The sequence below is a fragment of the Cebidichthys violaceus genome, unplaced genomic scaffold (genome assembly GCF_023349555.1).
Source record: "Cebidichthys violaceus isolate CVI_PGR_0920_01 unplaced genomic scaffold, fCebVio1.0.p SCAF_26, whole genome shotgun sequence".
In the NCBI taxonomy this organism is placed as follows: Eukaryota; Metazoa; Chordata; class Actinopteri; order Perciformes; family Stichaeidae; genus Cebidichthys; species Cebidichthys violaceus.
Window position 1 is genome coordinate 1,273,812 of NW_027176439.1, and position 26,512 is coordinate 1,300,323.

Consider the following 26,512-nt stretch of genomic DNA (forward strand, 5'->3'; position numbering starts at 1 on the left):
AGGAACGTTTTTTTTATTTGCCGTTTGTTCCTCAGTTTTCTGGCATCAAGCATACAATAAACGCAATTTAAAAAAATCAAAACTGCCTCTTGCAATTTACATGTTCCATTGTTACTTCATCCTGCGTGAGTTAGATTTAACAACAGGTTTACTCTTGGAGAACTAGTACGTGTAAACATGTGTTTACCGCAGCAGATCGTAAGGGTTGGGGAAGCCCTGCAGCAGCAGGCTGAGCACGTTGCTGATGGCCCCTACGGTCGGCTGGGACAGCGAGGTGTCCCTCAGGGTCAGCAGCAGTCTGGGGATCAGCTGGAACTCCCGCAGCAGTTTGGCGTTCTTGGCCGCCTCGCTGTTCAACACAGAGAGCGGTGACACGCGGGTCAGATCAGAGTTTGAGTCGCTTCACGATTCACTTTTTAATCATTTCGGGGAAGAAAAAAAAAAATGTTTGAACACTTGCCTGGATTCTGTCAGCAGTTCGATGAAATGCTCAAACAGAGACAGATGGAGCTCGTAGGGAGCGTGGAGCCAGACCTGAGGAGCAGAAGGAGCAGACTGAGACCTCAACGACACAAATGAGGTGGCATCTTGGCACAGAGGAACCCAGTTTCTAAAAAAGGTTCAACCGCCTTGTAATTACTTTTTTACCCCCTCTCATTCGGTCACAGCAGACTGTGCATCCCAAAGTACACCTGCAACTAAAATGGTTCTTTCAACCGCTGGACTGCAATAACGCTGTCGGATCGAATGGGTTTGGTGAAGAGTACTTTATTTCATCAGCATCTACTGGTTCCATTTGCCCCCCCCCCAACAAAGCCCTCACCTCGAAGTCACAGAGCAGGTCCTGGAAGGCGGTGGAGTTGGGGATGATGGAGGTCTCGTGTCCGCTGTCGACCGTCCCCACCAGAGAGAAAGTGAGGTGCAGGATGTGGCTGTTGAGCAGCGAGCGCTTCTTCTTCAGCAGCATAGCCAGCAGCTGCAGAAGGGACCGGAAATTGTATGTAATCTCATTGCATTGTATTTAATATCACGTCACTTCATCTTTATGCAAACTGTGCAGACTTGTATCTAACCTGGTATCCTCTGATGCGCTCCATCTCCTTACTGGCCAACGGGTTGCTTTTCACGACACACACCAAAGCCTTGACGGCAGCGTACAGCCCCTCCACGTCCGACGCCATTGCGACCAGGCCCAAAATGGCCGCCGCCCCACCCACATACTGCAGGTTGGTGGCTACGGGTTTGGCCACGAACGCGCGGACGCCTGAAGGGATGAGAAACGCAGTACAGCTGCAGTATAACTATGACAATTTGAAATGTGTGAGCTGCTGATTTTAGGAGTGTGTTTACCTAAATATCCGATGACAGCGGCTCCGATGGTACGCGCTGGTCCGTTGAGGTGGCCCGCGGCGTTGTGAATCAGCTTGACCGGAGTGGCGTTTTCATGAGAGGACACAGTGAGCTAGAGAGGGACAGAAGAAGATCAGTTAAGGCAGCAGGGGTGTCAGACCCGGACGTATGTACTGGATGACTCTGTGAAAGTGTGAAAAATCATTAATTCCAATTCTTCAATGGGGGGGGGGGGGGGCAGTGTGCTTGGTGTGTTCGCAGCAACTTTTAGTGCTCAAAGAAAATATACGGCGTTACAATCAGACTCATCGTGGTGAAAGATACAAGAACTTGCGAGGAAAACAGAGAAAATGAATGAATAAATGACGATTGAATTGTCTGTTTTTAGCATCGAGACATCTCATCTGTTCTGTAATGGATTTTTCATTAATTGTGCAGGTTTTCAGAATGTTCTTGTACTTCTTAACCCTAAAAGAAAGGAAAAGCTTTGGGGGTGTGGCTATTTATAGGTTATTAGGACATGGTTTTACTGGTCCCGCCCATATGAGATCAGACTGAACTAAAATTTGTTTCACACCCTAGAATAAGAAACCAAATAACACACACACACACACACACACACACACACACACACACACACACACACACACACATACTGTTGATGTGCTCGTCTCTATAGTTTCCAGATGTGTTTGTTTTGCTCTGAGGAGGGTTTGAACACAGCTTGTTATGGATATTGTTACATAAAGAGCATCAGAGTTTAGTGTTGAAAGCTGCAGTCTTGTATCAAGGTCTGACCTTTTTAAAAAGCTTTTTTTCAGCCAGTGAAAATGAAACATGGGACCAATTTAGCAAGTCGGGAGGAAAAGAAAGACGCCACACTCTGTTGCTCTACCGGAAAATACTCCATTTATTCATTTTAACTTCATTTAGCGAGTGACAAGGGTATGAAAAATACTATCTTTGTGTGTCATTTACCTCGTTCTAATGACAAACGAGAGATAAAAGTTACTTCTAAAACAAGAACACCGACGTATTTTGCTATGAACGACCCTCCTCCCGCTCTACAACACGTCCCTGCGGCAGCAGGAATGCTGCCTCTGCACTTCTTTCTTTGCCGTCTGCTTCCCGCGGGTCGCCGAGAGCCGAGGCTCAGCGGGGGGAGAGCAGTGCAGGCTGGGAAATGACTGGACAGGTGGGGAGAGAGATAAGGACGGAGGAGGGAACTCATTTGGAGCTCAAACACACAATAGGATGGTGTGCTAGCTGCATATATATGCGTGTGTGCGAGTGAGCGTTCATGCGAGTACTGACTGCATATATTCTGTTGAAGAGGGAGGTTGACCGTTGCACACTAGTATGTACCAGTCTCTGTGTGTGTGTGTGTGTGTGTGTGTGTGTGTGTGTGTGTGCAAACTAGTGACAGTTATGATCTGTTGTGATCAATCTTTACAATGGAACTTCAGGAATATATTTGTTGTATAATTTAAGGCTAGATGAAGTACATTTTGTTGCTAATATTGCACTCCTTGATATCCAAGAGAAGTGATACTTTCTGAAAACGTTACGGTGCTCGTTATCAGAAAGTACCTCAAGCACCGGCGACCAGGGCTTGAGACCAAGGGCGTCCCGTCACCCCAGAGACAGTAGTAAATGCTCCACTGAGAGCACCAAATCTGTGTCTAAATCAGCAGCAGAGCTATTAACGTTAGCTGTTAGCTGCACAGTCCTGCTTGGCTAAGTGACGGAGCTAACGGCTAACGTTAACGGGGGTTGCATTGAGTTACGTTATGATGCGTTCAAGCTCCATCATCATATGTTCAAATGTTATCTAGTAACATTTTGTTTCGGCGAGAAACTTGATTATTACCAGAAATTAATAATTGATTTGAAAAAAAAAAAAAAAAAAAAAAGAAGTAACAAATGACTGTTCAAGTAAATGGGATTTTTAGTTTTTTACCATGGCATGTAATTGGGTATCGAGAATCGTGGAATTCCACTGCTACTGGTATCGACTGCTGAACTTCATGTATTCAAGGTTCAACACCGGGGTGAGTAGTTGATATATAAATCTTTACAATAAACCAGATCATTACCTTCTAAGGAGAAATAATCTTAACTATTTTAAACAGCAGCTTTAGGGGATCAACCAGCATAAGTTTCTCCAATAATGATATTTAAAAAGTTAAAACAAAACTTTGTGTGGCTTTATTCAGGTGAAAACAGTCTATATTTTGCTTTCAGTCCATTCCTCTCAGTCTCAATGCTTTCTTTTGACAAAGTTCCCACAGACGTGCATTCTGAGATTCTCCACAGTGTCTTTCATAAAACCCAACACCATTACGCTGACTTTCATTCTACCGAGCGGTGGTAATGTCGGACCTGTTTGGCGATGGCTTTGCTGTCCAGTTTGTTGTAGACTTTCCTGATCTTGGCCACAGTGAGAGTGGAGACGGAGAGTGCGTAGAGACTGAAGGACACCTTCTCCTCTGGTACCAACGCCACGGGGGAGGCCGGAGATACCTCCGTCTTAGAGTCTTTACCTGAGGTGTAAAAAAAGAGAAAGAAAAGATAGAAAACAGGGAAGATTGGAGACTAAAAGAAAGAATATGAGGATTGAAGGGTGAACTTTTCAAAGGGTAAACTCACAGGGCAGGTAGACGGCCTGGAAGCTGCCCACGTAGATGGGTCCCAGCTCGTAGATGGCGGCGACGCTGGCGGCGGGCAGGACCTCCTCCAGGAAGTGGCTGGGCCCCAGACGCCAAACCAGGCTGGAGAGCTGGCGCTGGGCCGGCGGCGTCCCCACGTACCCGTAGACGGTGCTCAGCACGGGGGGGTTGGTGGAGCCGGAGCCGCCCGGCGCGCTGTGGACGTAGTGGAGCTGGAGGAGAGGGGGGGAAGACACAGGTGAGCCACTTCTACAAAAAGATTGAGAGAGAAGCTTTTTACTCTCATGTTTTACATACACTACGTAGGAAACATTTTGATTCATTATATTATAATTGCAGCAGTGTTCATTTAGGCTGCTATTTTAGATGCTATTTAAATCGTCTTTAGACAAAAATGCTTTTTAGTTTTTGTCACATTTTAGTCATTTAGTCTAGTTTTAATCGACAGTAATTACATTTCATAAAATTTTTAGTCAAAGTGTTTCCTCTTAATTACTTTTTAATTTAGTCTTAACCTTGTTTCAAAAGTCCTTCTTTAACATTATATATTTTAGTCAATCTAGTGTTTTACAAACACTTTCTTTTTCATCAACAATATTGCAAGTTTGATATCGTCTCATGTGTTTAATGACATCGTCTCGTCATCATCTCGTCTTAGTCATGGAAAAAAAAAAGCATGTTGACAAACACATTTCGTCATAGTTTTTGTCAGAAATGAATTCTGTTGCAGCAGCAGGAAGTCTAAAAATAAACACAACTACCAATGTGCAACAAGTAGAGTAACTGCAAAATAAGAATCCAAAAATCAAAAGAATAAACCTTTTATATCCGTTTTAATAAAAGTGATTGATGTTTGTGATGTAATGATCAGTTAATTCATCAGGTGACAGATGGTTTATAGAATGCAAATTTAAATTTTTTTGTTTTAGGCTGTTGGTCGAACAAAAATACGACATTTAAAAACATTACGTTTCACTTATTTTCTGTCATTTCACGACCAAAACCATGAAATTACCAAATCCACTAAGCCAAAAAAAAAAGATTATAAGACTAAAACATAATGAAATTAGTTGTCGGTTGCAGCCTTTACTGATACACAATAGATGGTTAATATAGAGCACTGATATATAGCTAGTACTGTGCAAAAAGGGTTCAAATTTAATTTAACGGATCTTTCAGCAAACATCCATATGTTCTGAAATGTGTAATTGATTAATGAGTAGTCAATAGAAGCTACTACTGTCCCTGTTGTTACAGAATAGAAACTAGTGGGAGAGAAGATTTGTGCTTTACAGAAACCCATTCCCAGAGGGAAAGAAACAAAACCACAAGTCCCCTCTTACATGCACACAGACTCATAAGAAACGTATGAGCGGCTTGTTGTTTCTTGTGCGACGACCTCAGCAGGAAATGAAGCCGTTGTTATCAGCAGTGCTGAGAGGAAGCTGATGCTTGTGGTGTCTGGTCGCGCTCTAATCTCAGAGGGGAATCTGAAGTCACTAAACCAGATCTCAGTCTGCTGACTGCGAGGTTACGGGTTTAACCCCTGGTTCAGAAATGAGTTTCTGAGCTGCTTCTGCATCCGAATTCCCCATCAGAGCAGCTGGACCCGAGGATTCTTTAAAAACAGAGTTTATGTTGTGTTGTTTCATTTCACCGGGACAGAATGCAATTAAAACTAACTGCACCAGAGTTAGCGAGAGGCTAATTAGCATCTGTCCCTGGAAAGATATTTCACTATATGTGAGATCGGTCAGCTATCTACTCTGTGGTTCTATTCATATGCCCATCTACATTCTGTGGTAATGAGAAGAGCAAATGGTAGCGCTTTATATTACAGCTCGGTAATAACATGGTAGTAGTGTGGTAATAAAGGTTGGTATCATCAGTGGGTATATCTGGGTAATGTTAGACTGAAATGTGTGCAACAGGGTACTAATAGTGAAACACATTTAAAGAACTACGAAACCTTTTAGCAATAGTGGAGTAATATTTTGGTAACAATATGCTAACCTGCTAACACTATATGGATTAAAAAAGGGTAATATGCAATTACCAAGGAAAGTGTTATGACGTGTCTGATGCAAATAAAGCAAGGAGACGAACAGGAAGGAAATATTTCCACATTTTTTAAAATTATTTTTTATGTGCGACCCCAAGTATTGATACATGGTGCTCCCTTTATTATTTATTAATTTTATTTTTCACTTGTCTCCACATTGTACTGTGTGGTCTAGCATTTGTGCCATTATGTTTGTATGTATTGAAAAAGTAAAAAAAACAAAACGTTAATTACAAAACAATAGTAATATGGTGACATTAATGAGTTAATAACCTGTACTATATAATAAAGGTTTACTATAGACTACTAACATCGATTAATCATTTAGCTAATTTATCAAGAGGAAAATATCAAATATTCACTAGTTTAAAGATTCTTAAATGTGTTAATTTGCTGCTCAGCTTTAAATTAAATATCTTTGGGTTTTGGACTGTTGATCTGGAAAATTTGAAGAAGTAGTTTTTAGTATTCCGTCGTCGGCCATTTTCACTTTTTTTGACATTGTATGGACTAAATTATGAGCCGTTTACTTGAATAAATAATGTAGAAAACCCCGTATAAAATCATGAGTTGCAGCCCTAAATCAATCAATCAGACAGGACCCAGGGTCTATAATAAATGTCGGTGTTTCCATCATATGCTCAGACTCTTCCTGACGCGTTGTGCACATCCCTCAGTGTGTGACTGTACCTTGACGGTGTTGATGAGCTGGCCGTCGATGTACAGCGTGGCCATGCTGTTCTTCAGCATGCCTTTGCTCATGACCAGCACCAGGTGGTGCCACTGGCCCTCCAAGATCAGCTCACCGCAGCGGAAACGAGCGCAGCAGGGCAGGATCTCATAGAAGGAGGCTTCTTCACTGGACTCATCCGCTGTTTGAGGGGGGGGGGGGGGGTAAGAACATGACCTCTGGGTTACTGACTGAAACCCCAAAAGAGACAGCTTCATAGATAAATATACAAACTAATAAATAAAATGGACCAAACCATTGAAATGCCACATTGTGTGCGTATGTCGAGTTTACACAAACATACTAAATGTCTTACTTCAGGCATACTCACACAGAGCCATGGTGAACATGCCTTTATTCGTTTAGGGCTTAGTTAAAAGGTCAACATCGACCCACACGGGTTCTTCTTCAGGACATGCTGGAAAGACGACTAGTGGCCAGGAGGCTAAATAACACCAGCATATCACACAATGAATGTACCACAAACAGGCTAGGGAAAGAAGTTAATAGTCAGATTAATGACTATAACCACAACAATAAAGTAACCTCAATAATAGCAACAGAGCCTAAGCCTGTTCACAAAAAAGATCTAAAAATCTTTTTCCTCATTTAAGACCTGGAAACACCACAGCATCAAATCTAAAAATGTCTCTCTGAATATTTTGATAAACCTTTGATAGACTGCTCCAGAAACTCCATATTCTTCACTTTAAAAGCTGTCGTTGCCTTTATGACAATTATGAAAGTGGTGTTCCACAGGGTAATCTACATTGTTGGTTCTTATGATATATTCATGTTCTGTTAGATTAATCTTAATAGCTCAGAGTTGCGTGTAAATGTTGACCTCCCTCTCGGTGGCCGATTGAAGTATAAAAACACTGAAGCAATGAAGAGGACAGGTCGTGATATTTAGCTCCACTGTACTCACAGTGGGACTGCAGCAGCTCCTCCTTGGTGGAGACGGTGAGCGAGCGGTCTTTGGCGGACAGCACCACGGCCAGGCAGACGTAGTGCTGCTCGGAGGACGTGGCCCGCCGCACGACGGTCAGCAGCCGCACCGGGTGGGCCTGGGGAGCCGCGCTGAAGCGCTCCACGCAGAACCAGGTGGAGTAGCTCAGGCCTGACGGGGGCGGGAACAAGCGCTCCCCTGGAGGTGTGAGAGAGAGAGAGAGAGAGAGAGAGAGAGAGAGAGAGAGAGATCAGAGGAGGTCCGACCATTTCATGAGTCAAACAGGACACTCATTCTTTTTGCCTACAGGGACCATTGGTGTGTACAAACACTTTGGGTTTCCACCATGTGGAGCTCTCTGGGAAAACTTCCCGCCCGCGAGACATCTTCATTTATTTACCGAGTGCCACAGACATTGTCGTTTTTGGACAGACCGCATGCTTACTCTTGTTTAGTTGCTGCAGGCGGCGACTTGATATCACAGACGAGATGGATAGCGGTAATAATAAGTGAACTGTGAATATTATTCATGCGCTACAGCTGCTTGGATTTATTTTGCTTTTATATTGTCACTCTCATTTTGTCTTGATGTAGTCTATGATGTTGAATGCTTTGTTTACTTCTTTCTTTTTGAGTCATTTTATCTCATCTGTACAAATGAGTCTATATTTCATCACTGCAGTCATTCATCTTTTTAAATCACTTCTAACCAAACGAAACGATGTCAGTATTCATACAGAATTGAAAAATCTGCCCCGTCTCAATGTCGTAATTATTATATTTCAACACAAACACGCCCATGATGTTCTGCAGCTGAGTGCAACTCGCCCCGTTTCTGTTTTTTTATAATAAACATGTTTTTCATTCTTTTTTTTTTTCCTTCTTGAGTATTGCAGGGCAGCTTTATTCGTTTAGTTGTCATGACACAGCTGTTATTGCATCACAAAATACATCAGTTTGACCGGAGCGTGACGATGACGTCGCCTGGCTCCAATCACTGCCGCCACGATCGGTGGAACGTCTCGCTGCGACACCCCTAATGAATGCACTTCAGTCACCATCAACTCCCTGAAGAAGCTAACACTTTCACTGTAACTGCATGTGGCTGTTGGCGCTTTGTGTTTGTAATGAGGCTCATTTGCATAGAAAAGGGACAATTTTTGTGCTAAAATGTCTGCAAATGACTTAAAAATATATACTTGATTAAGTATAAATAGCACAGGAGCACGAGGCTATATTTGATTGGTAGAGGAGTTCAGGCTTTGAGAATGACTCGGTTTCTTTTTGGTCTTTTTTTTTGTGCAGGTTTAGCGGCCCGCTAAAGTCGCTCGATCCTCCTGAGAATTAGCCACTGGGTGCGTCGAATAAATCTCAACACTCAGCCTTAAAAAAAAGGAGCTGACATTAAGGAGTGACACTATGTTGGACCGAGCCTTTGAGCCTCACAGGATTGCAAACTCACTGTGCCTCAGGACCAAGCTGTCACTCAACAGGTTATCAGACAGAACCAAATTAAAACGGACCAGAAAAGCCATCGTTCACCGTCTGCTGCAGCCACATAAGCTAGCATTGATTTTTGTATTGGGACTTAGGAGGAGCACAGACCAAACTACCAGCTAAATGCAAGTTCACTGATCCAATACATTACTGCTTGTTGGTGTAGAAGGAATACAGACTCTTTGGAATAACAGGGGAAAAAATGCATTAATGCTGCAAGAACAGAGGCAGTGTGTGAGGGAATACATGTATTTCTTATGTGTATCAGTCGATGGCTGACACAACAGAGGGGCTGTGAGTTCCTGAGCACACCGAGGATATTTTGATGAATGATGTCCGATGATGTCATCCAAAGATATGGGTCAGATAGGAGTGAGATACGGGAGGGAAGGGAGGAAGGGGATTGAGACAAAACGAGGCAAGAAAGGAGACAAGGAAAAAGTGACAATAGAAGGAAGGATGGAGGGAGAGAAAAGAGAAAAAACAGTAAAGGAGGAACAAGTAATGAGGGGAGGAAGTAAGACAAAGAAAAGGATTGTGGGCTGGAGGATGAGAGACGAAAAGGACGGAGAAAAGGAAGATGTGAGTGACAAGAAGAGACGAGGGAGGGAAAGAGAGAGGACTATAAATAGTGTTGTGTGACTGGATGGAGACGACGAGAGGAAAGAAGGGTGGATGAGTGGAGAGAGAGCGGATGAATAGGTAAACAGATGGAGAAATGATAGTAATGAGGGAGAAGAGGAGGAGGGAATTAAGAGAGGAGGAGAGGAGAAGACAAGAGAGGAGGAGAAGAGAAGAGGAGGAGAGAAGAGGAGAAGAGAAAAGAAGGGTGGAGGAGTGCAGATGAATAGGTAAACAGACAGAGAAATTATAGTAATGAAGGAGAAGAGGAGGAGGGAATTAAGAGAGGAGGGGATGAGGAGAGGAGAAGACAAGAGGAGAAGAAAAGAGAGGAGGAGAAGATAAAAGAGGAGGAGGATAGAAGAGGAGAGGAGAAGAAAGGAGGAGGAGAGGAGAAGATAAGACAGAAGGAGGAGAAGATAAGAGGAGGAGAAGGAGAGAAGAGGAGAAGATAAGAGGAGGAGGACGAGGAGAGGAGAAGTGGAAGAGAGAATAAGCGAAAAGTAGAGAGGAGAGGAGAAAAGAGGAGAAGAGAGAAGGAGAGGAGAAAAGAGGAGAGCTGGAGAAGAGAAAAGGAGATGAGAGGAGAAGAGAAAAGGAAAGGCGAGGAGAGAAGGAGGAGAAAGGAGAGGAGAAGAGAAGAGGAGAGGAGAAAAGAGGAGGAGAGAGAGAAGGAAAGGAGAGGAGAGAGAAGAGGAGAAAAGAGGAGAAGACAGAAGGAGAGGAGAAAAGAGGAGAGCAGTAGGAGAGAGCAAGAGGAGGAGTCAGCTAGCTGTGCTTCATAAATACTAAACGAGTCTTCAGACCAGAAAACCGATAACGTCACATTAATGTGAACTCTGCCTCCAGCCCTTTGGCTGGTTTGGGTTTCAAGTGTCGTAGTTAGTTTTTCTTTCACATGAACAAATGATGGAAACTAAAGACATGACAGCGAACACACACTGTGGGTGAGATTAAAGAAATCCTGAGAGGTAAAAAAAAACACAACAACTGTGCTCCAACAAGAAGAAAGAAAGTGAGAATCAAGAGGAGGGAAACAAAAGGAAGCCATGAGGAAGATGGTGCACAAATAAAACACCACAGATGACACAAGCTAACACAAATATATGAGTGTGTGTGTGTGTGTGTGTGTGTGTGTGTGTGTGTGTGTGTGTGTGTGTGTGTGTGTGTGTGTGTGTGTGTGTGTGTGTGTGGTTAAACATTGTTAGGAACAGGTGGGAGGAGATTTTCACACATTAGAATCTTTTCTTACTCTTTCACTGCTTGAGTACAGAAATATTTTTATACCTCAGTCCTTTCTGAACAGTGAGGGAACATGTTAATACTATGCAGGCAAAGAAAAACAAATAGGTAACAGATATTGGCTGTGGTCAGATTCTTTTTTTGGTGCTTTTCTTCCCGTTGTTTGACAGTGTAGCTGAAGAACGGAATGCTTCTCGTTAGTTCCCCAACTCGTCCTTACAGTCGTCGATACGTCTCCATATTCTAACTGATATGGGCCGTCCTTACCTGTGCCCATCCCGCTCAGCACCGCTCCGTCGCTGACCCCTGAGGCGTTGGTGTTGTTGGTGGGGGCGTTGTGGGGCGCCAGGCTGGGCAGAAACAGGCACCTGCACGGGACGACACGGGACAGACGAACGTTACAAATCGGGTGAAACAAGCTGGAACGGATACAAAACAAGCTGACACGTGTAGTAGTCGGGTTTGCTGAATTAGTCTGGCTCCCTGAGATAAACTATTAGAGAGAACAGCCTGGTAATTCAAGCGATGGAGACACTGGAGCTTTGTGTTATAATATGGAAATCTCTACTGCCTGATACTCGAGGATTAATTATGTATGAGAGAAGGATGAAAGCGTACATTCAGGCCCAGTTTTCAAAAGGAATTGGAGTTGCATCTCCTTGCACTTTCGCTGAGGTCAGTGCTGGTACTGATTATAATGACAATATGAAAAGGTTTCAAAGTCTCCAGTAAGCTTCCTGCTGAAACGATGGACCTTTATTTCCTTTGATAAAGATTTAAGAGCGACGTCTGCGTACGCTGTCCTCCTCTTTCAAGGGCTTCTACAGCGGACAAAGACTGACAATCATTCTAGCAAAAAAAAATGACAGAGGATTTGACTGGTGAGTCGGCGCTGTGTTCTGCTGACTCACTGCCTCTCGGTGAAAGGTGCTATTTTCTGCTCTCTAATCATCCTGAAACAGCGCTGAAGACACTGGTGCTCTGGGAAATGAACATGGGGATTTTGGAGGGGGATTTGTAGGGATTGAGGCCTGAACCGAAATACACTAGAGGAGAACCCTGATGACGGCAAGCAGCTTGAATCACTATCACGAGATGTCCACACAGATATATATATATATATATATTCCTTTATTGTATGGTACTTTTTGAATGCTAAGCACTAAAAACTAAGTTTATCTCAAAACTTTGGATATTTGTCTTATTTATTTATTTCTAGGAAAGAAAGCCAAGCTGCAGCAATAATTCAGGACAAATCGGAGGAAATGAGCACAATTCTGGAAAGAGCTCCTGTAACGTTGCATTCAGTGATTCCACTACTGTCAAAAGCTCGGACAAACATCTCTAAAGATAAAGATGAAGAACTTATAACTGGTGTTGAAACAATTAGTCAGTTAACTCACTGGTTCCTACTGAACCAATCAGCTTGGGGCTTTAAAAATCTTTTAAAAACGTCACAAAAATATTTCCATTTTAAAAGCGACTCTTAAAACAGCTGGAAATGAGTGCATTTATAAGTCATTTTTGGGAACAACCATGGAGCTCTATGGCAGAGACGGCTTTGGAAACACTGCCAATAGTTGGTGGTAATGTAAATTCACTTGTTTTGGCCAACAAAGAAACAAAGAATGTCATTGTTGCCTCATCTTGTATTAAACAAAGTACCAAATAATTCCCTGGTTTCATCTTCTCAAACCCAAGTAAGTAAAAACATCTTCAGGTTTTGGACGGTCGGCTGGACAAAACTAATTTGAAGACATCCCCCTGGACTCTGGGCGGATTGACAGAAGCATTTTTAAAACTCATCTGACATTTTATATCATTAATAATTGATTATATGCATTAATCGAGTGACTGTTGTTAAGTCACAGGGTATAATATGCGAGTATAATTTATGAGTATGAGAAACGAGAAAGTCCACTGAGGGCTTGTAGGAATAACAGGACTCTGACGCAGGAGCCCGTTGTTTGTGTCCCGTGTGAAACCAAAAGTAAACGATAAAGTCGTTTAGTTCAGTCGTAAATAACTTTTCTATTTGTGGCAGTTGCATGGTTACAAATGTTATTTTACCACAAACCATGATCTTTTTTTAAATACTTCCTTTAAATGAAGTAGTTTCGTTGCCTAAACCTAACCAATCGTTTCACAACATTACCCACAAGGCATTATGTGTTTCTGCAGCGTGACACGAGGCTGACATGAATTGTAATTTAGGTTCAGAACCGTCGGCTGCGTTGATCTTTTTTTATTCTTTGTCTACAAATTATGCATTTTGAAAGAGCCGCTGATCGAAGCTCCAAAATGACCAGATTGTTTTTGTTTGGCTCTCTCTTTGTATCCCTCTACCTGGACAGGAAGGTCCCGGGTCAGGGTCAACTCCGGGACAGCGTCTCTGAATCTGGCAGGAACTCAATGACTCATTCAAGGACACGTCTCAAGGACAGACAGGTCCTCAGTTTAACAAACAGACTGTCAACAACACCACCACCACCATCCTGCTGCTGCTTCATAGTAACATGTATGCTGTATTTTTAGTCCTCACCTAGATTAGGTTAAACAAAAAACAAAAAAACACTCCAGGGATTTCACCAGCTTGTTATGCTAATTCTTTCCTTTCCCCTCCACCCACACTGGATGGGGGGGGTGCTTGTGAGGCGGCTGGCTGCGTGGCTGCGTGTGTGTGTGTGTGTGTGTGTGTGTGCGTAAGCATGTTGTTAAAGATAGAGAGTGGAAATGTGAACGTGTGTGCAAGAGAAGAGAGAGTGCCTGTGTGTGATTCCTAATAGCAGCAGGGGCATCAATATTTCATGGTGACAGATGGGAGAGGAAGGAGGGGTCTGGGTTTGTGTGTGTGTGTGTGTGTGTGTGTGTGTGTGTGTGTGTGTGTGTGTGTGTCCTCTGTTGATGGTGAGGAGAAAGTGGGCCAGTGCCTCGTCGCCTGTGTGCTGCTGCTGCTTTGCCGTGTTTCCAGGAGAAACTCCATGTTCTATTCTGAGGCGGCGGCTGCGACGAGTCAAATGGGTTCTTGTGGGTAAAAGAAACCGGAAAGCTGAGAAATTATGAGGCAGGATATATGGTCACTGAGGGGGTGAGGGGGTTCTAAAAGTGGTGAGCCAAAGGGAATTGATCTGGCTGTTGTGTTTTTTTTGATACTGAGGAAAGATGCCTCATTATGTCTCGTATGTTTTCACAGGAGTTTGTTCCGTTCAGTAGTGAAAGTAGAGAAAGATGAGGATTAATTATTTCCTTATAAACATGAGGACCTGAGCTGCTGGAAAAGCAAACACAAAGAAATGACTTTAGACACGATCTATTGAAAACTAGTAAATTTTCTCATTTATGAAATCTTTGTATTGGAAAGAAAGAAGGAAATTACATTCGAGGAAATTTGGGAAAAGTGGAAAATGCATATAGATACATGTCCTTTGTTTATTTAATTTTTTCTTTAAGAAAGCAACACCCTATGTTGTATCTTGTGTTCTTTAATTACATGGAAAAAAAGCTGAAAAGATGCATCATTCTGCAAAAGTATCTCACTAAAGATGATTTGTGAACTGCTGCTGTAACGTGATCTCAAATAAAGAAAAAAAATGTCCCAAAAAAAACGAAAACAAAACATGGACGACGCCTTGAATTTCACAGGACGCTTATGCATCTTGAAATCAATCAATAATCGATGATCCCAAAGGTCGCATTGCACTCCGAGTGAAAGCTCAGTGTTGACTTTGGCCAAAAAAAATAACTCTCGGTCCATTAACTGTGAGATGTTGGTTGAAAGCTCAGATTATTTCATCAGAAACGTCGCATCTATTTCAGGACGACGTGATGCATTTACCTTCATAAGTATATTCTATAACGAAACAGCACTGAAAACAAAAAACAACAACGCTACGTTAAGCTCACACCTCAGGGAAGAACAAAAGAGAAACCACAGAACTGTAAGTGGAGCACAACATTGAGCAGGAAGAACATGATGACAGGTGGCGTAAGACATGCATCAAATCACCTACAGTCTGCCGCGGGCTATGGTATATTTCATGAGCAATCTGACACACTGGTGGTGTTAGACGCAGTATGCTGCCTAATGCTACATTAACATATGCCACCGTTTCATCTCCCAGCTCCAGCAATCTTATCAATTTAACTTGCCACATCTCAGATTCTGCGTGTGCGGCTGTGCGGTGTGTGTGTGTTGCTCTTGAAACTGCGTTTGAAGGAAAAAATGTACAAAAGATTCAGGGACATCTGAGCATAAAGGTCTAACAGACTAGTTTATATGAAATTCATAATGTATCCCTTTGCTGCCTTGCTCTGTAACAGCGTCACACAATCAAAGAGACGCTACGTCGCTGTTCAATGCTGGTCAGGTAGTCACAGGAAGTAACCTTTGGCACTTTGCCGCTAAACTGACACAAAACGTCTTCAACGACCTTTCACAAAACGTCCGCCCTTTTTCTTAAACCTGCCTCTTTATGAATATTAATGAAGAATAAAACACATCAACAGTCGTTTGCTGCGTGTCAGCGCTACAGTTGCGCACGTATATGTTGCTAAAAGTGTGTGGGCAAAGCGCCAAGGTCATATTCCACGCGCCGTCCTTTCCACTGACCCCCGACATTCACCGAGCGGCTAACATACAAAGCGGCAGCAGCAGCCACAAAGCGCGGGGCGTCGTGTGACATAAAAGGCGGAAAATGAGCCTATTTGTATGCGCAGCTCCACAACTGGAGGCGACTAACAGCCTCCTGCTGAGACAGTCGCTGCAGAGAGGTACAAAAAAAAAAACCTCACACACAACCTGTTAGATTGCAGGGTTAAAATAACATGAGGCACCCTGAGGGGGGGTGTGTGTGTGTGTGTGTGTGTGTGTGTGTGTGTGTGTGTGTGTGTGTGTGTGTGTGTGTGTGTGTGTTACTGGTGAAAAAGACTTCTTGAAGACAAAGATTTTTTTTTTAGAGAAAATAAGTTTACAAAGGAGAATATAATCATCTGTTGCTGCAACAGCTTTTTAAAGTTATGATGATTGGTGCATTCATGGAGTTCTAAAGTTCCTCATAAATATGTATTATATTAATAATGGATCAACAGACTAGATGTAATGAATGGAAAAATGAAAGGTAATGGGATGAACTCGGTGCTGCGATTCTCCTCAGCTTTACGCATGTTTTTAGCCTCTTATTGCTCATTGTTTTACAGCACCATTACTGTCTGGTTCAGTCTCAGCGCTCTCATATTAAAAAATGAAAAGACTAGCTGGTGGAGAAAGTGGAGCATTTAGCGGCTAAAGAGCCAGATATTATTCTCACGAATTGGTGGAGACCAAAACGGAGCAAAAAAAGGAGAGAGAATGTTGGACTTCGACAGAAGCACAACTCGAAATAGGAAGATGGGAAAAGTTGGCCAACATATTAGCAATAAGAAGAATAAGTTTGTGCAGTTTAGATCAGGAGTGTAGAGCGCATGTGACTCCGCCCCCTTTCTCTTGGTAACAAAAAACTAAAGAGATAAATAAATGCATATTATATAGACCAGATATGTTTGGTGCAGACTAACCCGAAGCCCTCCAGCGAGGTGTCAAACTCCACGAACGCCGGCGTGACGGCCGACCCGTGCAGGCGGATGTCGTGGGGCGTGGTCATGGACACCAGGCACTTGACTCGGGTGAGGGGCACGGTGCTGCCCTCGGCGGAGCGCACCAGGCTGCGGCTGATGCGATACTGGCCGTTGTCCTCCGCCGGCGTGGCGAAGACGCTGTCGGGACCGAAGCCCTCCATGGACATGGTCATACTGTCTGTGAAGTCAGGACGGACAGGTTCAATTCAAACTACATCCAACATCTAGTTTAGCTGTGGTTAGTTCACATGTTTTCTCTTGGAACATGAAGACGCCTTTCCTTACTGCTGCCTGCATACTTAAGTATTATGTTTCTTTTCATATTTATCCCAATATAGAAATAGCAGAGGTTTCTCCATCTTGTTATGGCAGCAATTACAGCTTAAGTCATAACTCAGTCCCGTGTTTATCAGTAGAGATTCTTTATGGTCATATCCAACATTATGGAAGCCCTGAGAGGCCAGTGACAGTCCTGTGTTTATGACTTCATAACATGTAATAAAAAGGACAATCTATCTCAGTTCTTTTAAAGTGTTTGTTGTTGTAATACTACTTTTGGCCACATGAGGCTAAAATGCACCCCAACCCCATGTTCTAAATAGGACTAAAGGCATTCATGTTTTCATCCAGGTGAGAAGGAAACATTTAAGTTTAGAATTTTGTTTCACCTGGTAATATATATATATATATATATATATATATATATATATATATATATATATATATATATATATATATATATATATATATATAACATAACATAACATAACATGTACCCAAAGGTGCCAATTCTTCTTTCTCTCAATTCTGTACCGATCACACATCTCCCTCTGCTCAGGCACTACAATGATCAACTGCATTTGTTTTGAACGCATAATATGAACAGTAGATGCATAAAAGAATTTAAAATATATATTTATTTTTTCATTCAGAAATTTCAGGTAAAAAGGCCTTTAGACTAACTGGATAACAGGAATAAATCAAGCCTGGGTCGTTATCATCCTAGAAGGACTAGAATTAACGTCGCTGCTGTTATTTATTAGGAGCACATCTGACAAAGACAAATTCGATCAGCGCAGGAACTACAACACCGAGCAGCGGCGGCTAATAAAGCATGCTAGATAGCAGTGTGTTCTAACAGTGGCAGCTTGTAAAGGAGCAGTAATTAGTCATGACTCTGAATTCATTCGCAGCTGGGAGGAGACACAATAAGCAATTAGGACATGCTGAGGAGCCCACGAAATTACAAACATTAACGGCTGTAAGTAGAAAAACAAACCATCTGCAGTAGACTCTCAGTGGCAGGACGAGCTTTGTTTAAACGGGGAGTTCAAACTGTTTCAGCTGCAGATTAATCAGAGGCTGAAAGGACTACTTTGTGTACAATTTGCTTAAAAATTACTGTTTACCGTCAAATGTAAGAGTCCTACATACTAAAGTCAGGTTGTTCCGCCGACTTTGCAGTAATCTGAACCTTTCTGAAAAAAACCTACAGCCAAGCCGGTAATTTCAACTGGCAATTAAACGGCAATCACAGCCTTTTCACTGGAGGAATGGTGCCGGTGAGCTCGCAGAGAGAGCGAAGGAGAACAAGAAGCAGAATTGTTTGAAGATTGATGGCCTGTTGCCAAGCTTTTAGCACAGAATGAAACTTTCTCCCAGGAGGAAGCTGCATCACTGTGGCTCCCAAATGACATTATCATTTCATAAAACGTACTGGAGGACGGCTATGGACTAAACTCCTTCATTCTGGGCCGTTACAAACTGAGAGGTTCACTTGTAAAGACACTTCGCCCACAGGTTCAATGTTTGCTCCCTAAATTCTTGGTTTGTACAGAATCTACACTGTTTTTTGTTATTCACTAGAAAATGTTAAAGCAGTTTTAGAGAAGGGAAATTCAAAAACTGCCTTTTTTTTACCACTTATAACATAAAAATGTCTGACTTTTATTCAGCAATTAACCAATAGTTACGGTACAGGCTTGTAAAAATCCGCTTTGACAATATTAATTTGAAAACTGAATACTTTATATGGCATTAAACTCATTTATAGAGCACTTGAGATGTTCCTTTAAGTGGCCCCTGGCTGTTACGGCCCCTCAGTCAATCTTTTTGGTTGTTAAACGGGTCTGATACACGGCGTTTCCTCAGAGCCCCCCCCCCCCCCCCCCCCCGGCACAGTGACGTATCGTGCGATGAGAGCCGTTCTCGTCTTACTTCTCATCTCAGCATCGTAGCTCAGAGAGCTCGGTTTATGAACCCGGTACTGCTTCAGCAGCTTCTTGTCCCAAGCGCCGCAGTTCAGAGGGTTTCCGAGACGCAGGAACTCCCTGGAGAGGAAGAAGAGCAGGGAGTCGGGATTAAATATACAACCAACGAAGAAGAAAAGACACAGGAGGAATCAAATATAATAGTACTTTTCCTCTGTACTCATAGTGTACAGTATGCATACTCCAAATGTTAAATAGTGTATGAAAAATGTGTTGGTTAAGTTCATATTCACTTAAAATACTTCAAACTACAGGGACAGTAGCTACAAAATTAAGAAGCGTATGTGACAGTAAACAAATCATGACACATCCGGGGATAACACAGCTACCTTTACATCAACAGCTACAGAAAAAGAGAGGCGTTTTGTTACATTTAATGGAACGTTATCCACTGAAGATTAATGCATCAATTATTTAAATCAAACACTTTTTTATTAATTCCATAACTGTTGAAACGCTGGATTTTTATGGTTATACCTTTCCGAGTTACCGTACAATCCTTTTGAGTATAATTCACCATATTTATGTGAAAGTATTTGATCAGCCCTCATTTACTGCATTAATTACTGCCGTTTGGTGTTACAGCAAACGCAACATCCACCTGTATCAAAAACCTTTCAGTGGCTTTAAAGTGGAAGAACTTGTTGAGCCCAGGATTTAAACTAAGCTTGACCACACTCACTGGAACAAAACAGCCTGCAGAGGAACCAAATGCATGCGACTTTTGGATAGCCAATCGTGTAAGCAGTCCTCTATGTTCTCCTGAAGCTGTGAAGGACTCTGGATAAAAGCCTCCATCTAACTGTGTGCACATGTTCAGTCATTAGCTACATCGCAGGTTGACTCCTACTCCTCAACAGCTGTGGTTAAGGGCATGTTTGAGTCTGTTTAAAAGTCAATGATGAGGCTGACTTGAATGTAAAGTGACGGTCGGTGTCAGCCGTCAGTGAGCGACACCGACGGCTGGAACAAGTCCAAACAGAACGACTCTGGAGATTAGCTGGGGCTGATGTTAGCAGAGAAAAAAAAAGAAACGCAGGAAGGAGGAGAGGAATTATAAAGGAAGCGGAAGACTGACAGCACAAGATTGAGGCAGAGAGACAGGAGAGGACAGATTGACAGCTACAGATATGTTAAACTCCAGCACAATGATAGGGGGGGATCAGCCAGGGATTTACATATAAAAAGAACCGACCATGAGCACGTCAAATACCCCCCCTCCCCTCCTCAATCTCCCATCTCACTTAACTAGTCAAGCGGAAAATGAGAAGGGCTCAGTTTAGTTTGCATACGTAGCGTTTTTCTTTCACACTGTCAAAGCAGATTACACTTCTCAAACCGAAAAAAAACCCCTCTGTGCATATCTCATTAAGTAAAACTAAAAGTTAGCATGTGACCATGTTTAGATGCTAGCAAGATGCTAAATATTGTACTGTATACATGTTGGCATTAGCATATTAAAGAGCCGGTTCCCCAGTGGCAGAAGAGAACTTTGGTTCCCATCTTCCTATGCTACGAATTTTCCTGTCATCTCTCTCCTGTCGACCAGCAAAAAAAAGGCATTGAACGCGCCCAAAAATAAGAATATTTAAAAAACAGCAACAAAAAGCATGCTGCTGAGCTACCATTTAACATTTTATACTAAACATTAGCAATTTCAAAAAGCAAAATGTTGTATGCCAATGTCCCGTTTTTATCCATGTTAACATGTATATTAGCGGTTTCCTATTAGCATGCTAACATCCCTTTTTTAAGCATGTTTATCATTTATATTTGTGGTATCCTATTAGCATGCTAACTTCCTTCTTTATGCATGTTTACATGTATATTAGACGTATCCTATTAGCATGCTAACATCCCTTTTTTATGCATGTTAACATTTATGTTTGTGGTATCCTATTAGCATGCTAACTTCCTTCTTTATGCATGTTTACATGTATGATAGCAGTATCCTATTAGCATGCTAACATCCTTTTTTATGCATGTTAACATGTATGTTAGACATGTTAACATGTATGTTAGACATATCCTATTAGCATGCTAACATCCCTTTTTTATCCATGTTAACATGGATGTTAGACATATCCTATTAGCATGCTAACATCCCTTTTTTATCCATGGTAACATGCATGTTAGAATGCTAATAGGATATGTCTAACAGTAGCATTCAGCTCAAAGTACAATAGAGGCTGCCAATGGAGGAAGGTGAGTTTTCTTGTAAATAAAAAAGGTTATCTTTACATGAATTGTTACCAAAAACACACTGTGTATTCTTGAGGCAAAACAAATGGGGTGAATTATTTTGTACCTCGTAAAGCATTTGTAATTTGTGACATTTTTTTTTTTTTTAATCCTCCACTGTTCTTTTTTTATTCAAATGTCTTTGTTGAATTCCGAAAAAATGGCCACTATACAAATGACCAACTTGATAAAATTAATAACATTGTTTTTCTTCAAGCGCTTCTCTCAGGCCAAATGTTTTTGAGTTTTTTTGCTGGAGCTAGGAAAGTAATGTTTGGTAATTTTGGTAATTAACGTGATTAGCTAATTTAATATGGACATCAGAGTAGCATTATGATTGTATAATAAATGTATGCACAAAGACCAGCTGCACAGTGTTTAGTGTTTGTATCAAAATGCAAATTTTCAACACCAGTCCAAAGGAGGCTTTAAAAAGAAAGAAAATTGAAAGAAAGTACATACATCCACAAGATACCAACTGCAGGTGTGTCTACAGCGGAATAAGGTGTGAGAACAATGTTGGGTCCCTTTCAGCCATGATATAATACCTCCATTAAAAATGGATGTCTTAAGGGTTGTAGTGACCCAAATGAGAAAGCTTCAAATCTTAGCCAGGTCCAGTACCTGAGCGCCATCGGCTGCAGGGCCTGAGAAGCCAGCCTCTCGAACATTCTCTGCAGCGGCGGGTGCAGCGGATGGTCCTCGTCGCCCAGGGCCTGACTGCAGCGCTGTAACAGCCGCTGGTGGAGGCACGCCTCACACAGCACCTGCTGGTTCCTCTCACTGTTCACCAGCAGCTGGAGGATGTTGGCCACGGCCAGCTGCAGGTCCAGGGCGTGCTGGAGGGGAAACACAAGGAGGATTTCAGTATTTACTATCATATTTGATTTACAGGATTGTTGTGTAAATATGTTGAAATTACCTCGATTTTTCAGCCATCATAAACATTTCTAAATTCACTACCAGTAAAACGTAGCATATTATTATTTTTGTTTAAAGACACACGCACATGGCTCAATATGTAAAACCCCGGTGTCTGACATCCCTGCTCTGCACGTAACCCCTTCACCCGCTCTAACAGGAAGCGCATGTGAGCACATTTCCTTGCCCGCGTTTCCTCACCTCTGGCTGGCTGTCTGAGCAGACGGAGGGCAGCAGGTCCAGGATGGCCAGCACGGCCCCCGGGTGGATGACCACCATGTCTGACGAAGACGAGGAGGAAGCCGGGTGGGAGGTGTTGGCCAAGTGGAGCTTCAGGTCTGTCACGGCTTTGACTGGGGCGGGGGGCCCCGACGTACCGTAGTAGCCTTGTCTGGGAGCGCAGAGAGAGGGAGAAAGAAGGTCACATTTAGTTCAGTACAGTTGAGTCAAACCAAAGATATTTATAAAAAGGGTCGGCCATTAAGTGCTTTCCAGAAAACGCAGATTCATTTATTTTTAGGGGTCTTTTTGTCGAGCAAGACGAGGCAACACTAGTATAATTTTAAAATGAGTTTAGCATTTTGTTCTGCCACGGTGAACCCAGCTGATCCCCGTTAATAATGGTTATGAGAATATGCTAATTTAAGGAACATAAAATCCCCTACTTTCAGTTCAATCTGAGGTGGGATAAAAAACACTTGCTAGTCTGTTTACCCTCAAAGCCTCCACCTTTATTTCAGAGGCCCGACTTTACTGTAAAATATGCATCTGTGGCTGCTAACTATTCAGATTTACAGCTACAGTGTTTCCCAGAAACCGTTCAAAGCTCGGTGGAAACATCGTCACAATGAGGACTGAAATAATGGCGTCACTTAATCACTTTGACTCCAACTTTACATAACGCGAGTCCTCACACGTCAAGAGATCGAGGTGTCAGTCGGCGACGGTTTGATCTACATCACTGAGCCGAGAGCAGGAGATCTGCCGGGGCCCGCAGTCGGCCAATTAGACAAAAAGGCTTGTTGCTGCGATGCAAATTACAGAGCGGCAAATCCCCCCCACCCCCCGAGGAGAGACGCAGAGCTGGAAAAAGGCTGGAGTCAGCAAGAAGTGCTGGAGGGGTTGGATGTGGGGCAGGAAACTAACGTTCACGGTGGCTGGAAGCCTCTTCGGTTGTTTTGTTTTCAGTACAACTGAACCTCTACATTTGTGTCTTCTTCAGGACAACGTAGACGCAGCTGACGTGCGATTGGCTGCTGCTGGTGGAATACGTGAGGAGCTCCAGCAGTAATTCAACGCGGTGGTAAAAGCTTGAGAAAGCAACGAGCATCGAGTCTGGATTCCATATAACATACATGCATGCATACATATAAAGTCTATTACTAAGTACTAACTGACTCGTCATACTGGTTTTTGCAGTTAGCATAAAAATGTAAAATAAACCCAGGAAATGATACAATACGTGAGAGCCTGGGTACTGTACTTAAATCTTAATTTGGGAATCTACAGCTCTGGCTGCATCACCGTCACAACTCTGATTGCTGCAATTTGCACGTCGCAAGCTGCTGCTGCTGCCATGTTGTTTTGAGGCAAAAGCTCATTCATCGCACGAGGCGACAAGGAGCCGGCGAGCATCATTTGGACGGAGATTAAATCACGGGAGATGTTTTCATTTGAATCAAACCAAGCAAATCCTGAGCAATTAGCATTGCGCTTTGCTCACATTTTGAGTGCTGAGATCATTTAGAGAACAGAAAACTGTTTCATAATCCACACAAAGGATACAAACATTTTAGGTTGTTGAATGATGGCAGTGAGGTAGGAATTGTGGTTTTGGAAAAAAGGCAGAAAAAAAGCAATTAAGTCCACAAAGAAGAGCTTTAATTATCTATAATTGTCACATTATTCCAACCTCATGAATATGCAGTGGGTCCAGACTACTGAGAGCAGATCACCAGTTTCACCTTCACAGTCATTGTAGCTCACAGAGGCAGAGTACATTTAAAACGTTTTCCTTTTAAATTAAATTCTAAGAGTCTGGGTTGAGGTGTGAGAAACGTCAGCTGAGAGGAAAGAGAAGAAAAAGGAAACGGGAGGAGGAATGTGATGAGAAGGAAAATGCTTCTTCAGCCTGAGAGCAATTTAACTGATTCTGTTCACGTTTCGTGCTCGAGAGAAGCGGTTCACATCGAGCGTTTAGACAGGAAACAAGAAGATCCTTCACTTTAGTCTATCATGTGATACCGTAGCAGTATTAGGAATTAGAAGAGATCAACACAATCGAGAGAGAATAGAGTTGAGCTTTTTTAAGTGTACAGCAAATTGAGGTTGACGAGTTTATAGTTGATGAAGCCAACTAGTCATTAATGAACTGGTTGATCAACAGAAAATATATATTTTTGTTGAAGTTATTTATCAGCAACAATGCACAAGATCATTTGGTCCCAGCTTCTTTTAAAATATAAAGATTTGCTGATTTTATGTGATTTATAGGCTGCAACAGCATGTAGCATTTGGGGGGGGGGGGAGATCTATTAGCAGAAATGGAAAATAATATTCAGAACTATGTTTTCATTAATGTCTAATCACCTGAGACTAAGAATCGTAGTGTTTCCGTTAGCTTAGAATGAGTCCTTCACATCTACATATATGAAGCAGGCCATGTTGCACCGCCATGTTTCTACAGAGGCCCAGCTGGGACAAACCAAGCACGGCTCTAGAGAGAGCCTTAAACGTTTTTATGTTTCCTGAAGGCCGAACTGAAAACTGTGGAGCGGAGGGGTTTCAGTTCATGTAATCTGTGACCTCACTGCTAGACGCAACCAAATCCTGCACACTGTCCCTTTAACCAATAACGTATTCGTCTTTTTGAGACCAAAAAAAAACAACAAAAAACGATTACTGGATAAAAAAAAACAAAAAAACACAGGTGCTGATTCATTGTACATACAAGTTTCGTAGATCAACTAATCAATCTACTGGCTAATAGTTTCAGCTCTTACTTCATGTAGTTTGAATCTTTGACGTTCGGACTGGTTGTCGCACAAAAAGCGCAATTTGAACTTTGGCTTCTTTTTTCATTATAGTTTGACATGTTATATAATAAATGATAGATCAGTTATTCTTATTATTCAAAAATACAATTAATAGATCATTTTTTGGCCACTAGTGACTGAAGGTGAGGGGTGAGGGTGAGGAAAGTGGCAGAGTGCTGTAGCTACCTCTTCCTGGCGAGTGCTGGCGTGCCCCACGGCGAGGGCAGCGAGGTCTCATGAGTCAGGCAGGGAGGCACCTGCTCCGCACGACTGCACCGCGCACGCACGCACACACACACACACACACACACACACACACACACACGCGCGCACACACACACACACACACACACGCACACACACACACACACACACACACACACACACACACACACACACACGCAGCCGCGCAGATGGACCAGGCCGAGGATGAACAGCCAGACAGCATCAGAGGTTAGAGGAAGAAAAAGAAAGAAGGACAGAGGGAAAGAAGCTGTTAGTGGAAAGCTGAAAGGAGAAACAGGATCAGAGCTGCAGCTGGAGAACATGCAGATAGAGCTACACATGAAGCCCCACACGCGGCGTTGTGCTGTTTCTTTGCGTCACAGTAGTAACGCATTTCTAAATATCCCTCATTCTGCCGTCATGAGAGCACCACCGGGCTGTGCGGCTGAATCAGAACCAGAGTGGAAGCGTCTGTATTAAATCTCTTCTACGGTTCAGCCATGTGCGTCTCAGATGGAGAGGTCGACTGAGCGAGAGCAGTGACCACGAGGCAGGACACAGCTGTGGACCTGACTGATCTGAACCTACAAAGAGAACCTGGATATATATTAAAAAAAAGGGTTTTTGAAGCAGGATTCACAAGCATCTTTGTCTGCTTTAGTACTAGATTGGTAATACATCACATTTTGGGACGGATCTTCACTGTAGCTGAGAATAAAGCTGGAATAAGATGCAGTAAATTTAAACTTTGTGTCACAAATAATCTACAGGAGGAACAGCACGGGAGCAAAGCAAGCGAAACGGAGTTTAGACGTTTAAGTGGACGCTGTATTTAGAGCTTTCACTGCTTAAGCGTGCTGTCAGACAGCAGCCGTTATATCCATCTGTTCTCTCTCCAAAGCCACAAGACTCCTTTGATTCATTTTACATTGCAGAACGTAGAAGTTGCTGGTCTACCGCCGCCTCCTTCGGTTAGCTCGTTTGTGTTGTTGTGGGACTTCGGGTGATTAGAACTAACCCGTAAAAAACACCAACACCAGCCAACAACACAAACAAGCCCACCGATCGAGGCAGCGGTAGACCAGCA

General features: G+C 42.7%; 1 protein-coding gene across 5 annotated transcripts in view; it reads right to left on the reverse strand.

The window, feature by feature from the left end:
- wdfy3 (WD repeat and FYVE domain containing 3) overlaps nucleotides 1-26,512 on the reverse strand; it is a 93,330-nt gene that overhangs the window by 26,215 nt on the left and 40,603 nt on the right. For 4 of the 5 annotated variants that reach the window (XM_068720771.1, XM_068720770.1, XM_068720769.1 and 1 more), the window contains exons 14-28: nucleotides 25,387-25,470; nucleotides 22,367-22,556; nucleotides 21,869-22,083; nucleotides 18,951-19,063; nucleotides 16,674-16,911; nucleotides 11,388-11,488; nucleotides 7,740-7,958; nucleotides 6,772-6,953; nucleotides 4,000-4,231; nucleotides 3,733-3,893; nucleotides 1,351-1,462; nucleotides 1,074-1,264; nucleotides 824-976; nucleotides 461-534; nucleotides 188-349 (exon numbers count right to left, since the gene is read on the reverse strand). In XM_068720771.1, coding sequence (XP_068576872.1) covers nucleotides 188-349; nucleotides 461-534; nucleotides 824-976; nucleotides 1,074-1,264; nucleotides 1,351-1,462; nucleotides 3,733-3,893; nucleotides 4,000-4,231; nucleotides 6,772-6,953; nucleotides 7,740-7,958; nucleotides 11,388-11,488; nucleotides 16,674-16,911; nucleotides 18,951-19,063; nucleotides 21,869-22,083; nucleotides 22,367-22,556; nucleotides 25,387-25,470 — 2,427 coding nt within the window. The remainder of the gene's footprint in view (nucleotides 1-187; nucleotides 350-460; nucleotides 535-823; nucleotides 977-1,073; nucleotides 1,265-1,350; nucleotides 1,463-3,732; nucleotides 3,894-3,999; nucleotides 4,232-6,771; nucleotides 6,954-7,739; nucleotides 7,959-11,387; nucleotides 11,489-16,673; nucleotides 16,912-18,950; nucleotides 19,064-21,868; nucleotides 22,084-22,366; nucleotides 22,557-25,386; nucleotides 25,471-26,512) is intronic. The other variant, XM_068720772.1, reaches the window with a different exon arrangement.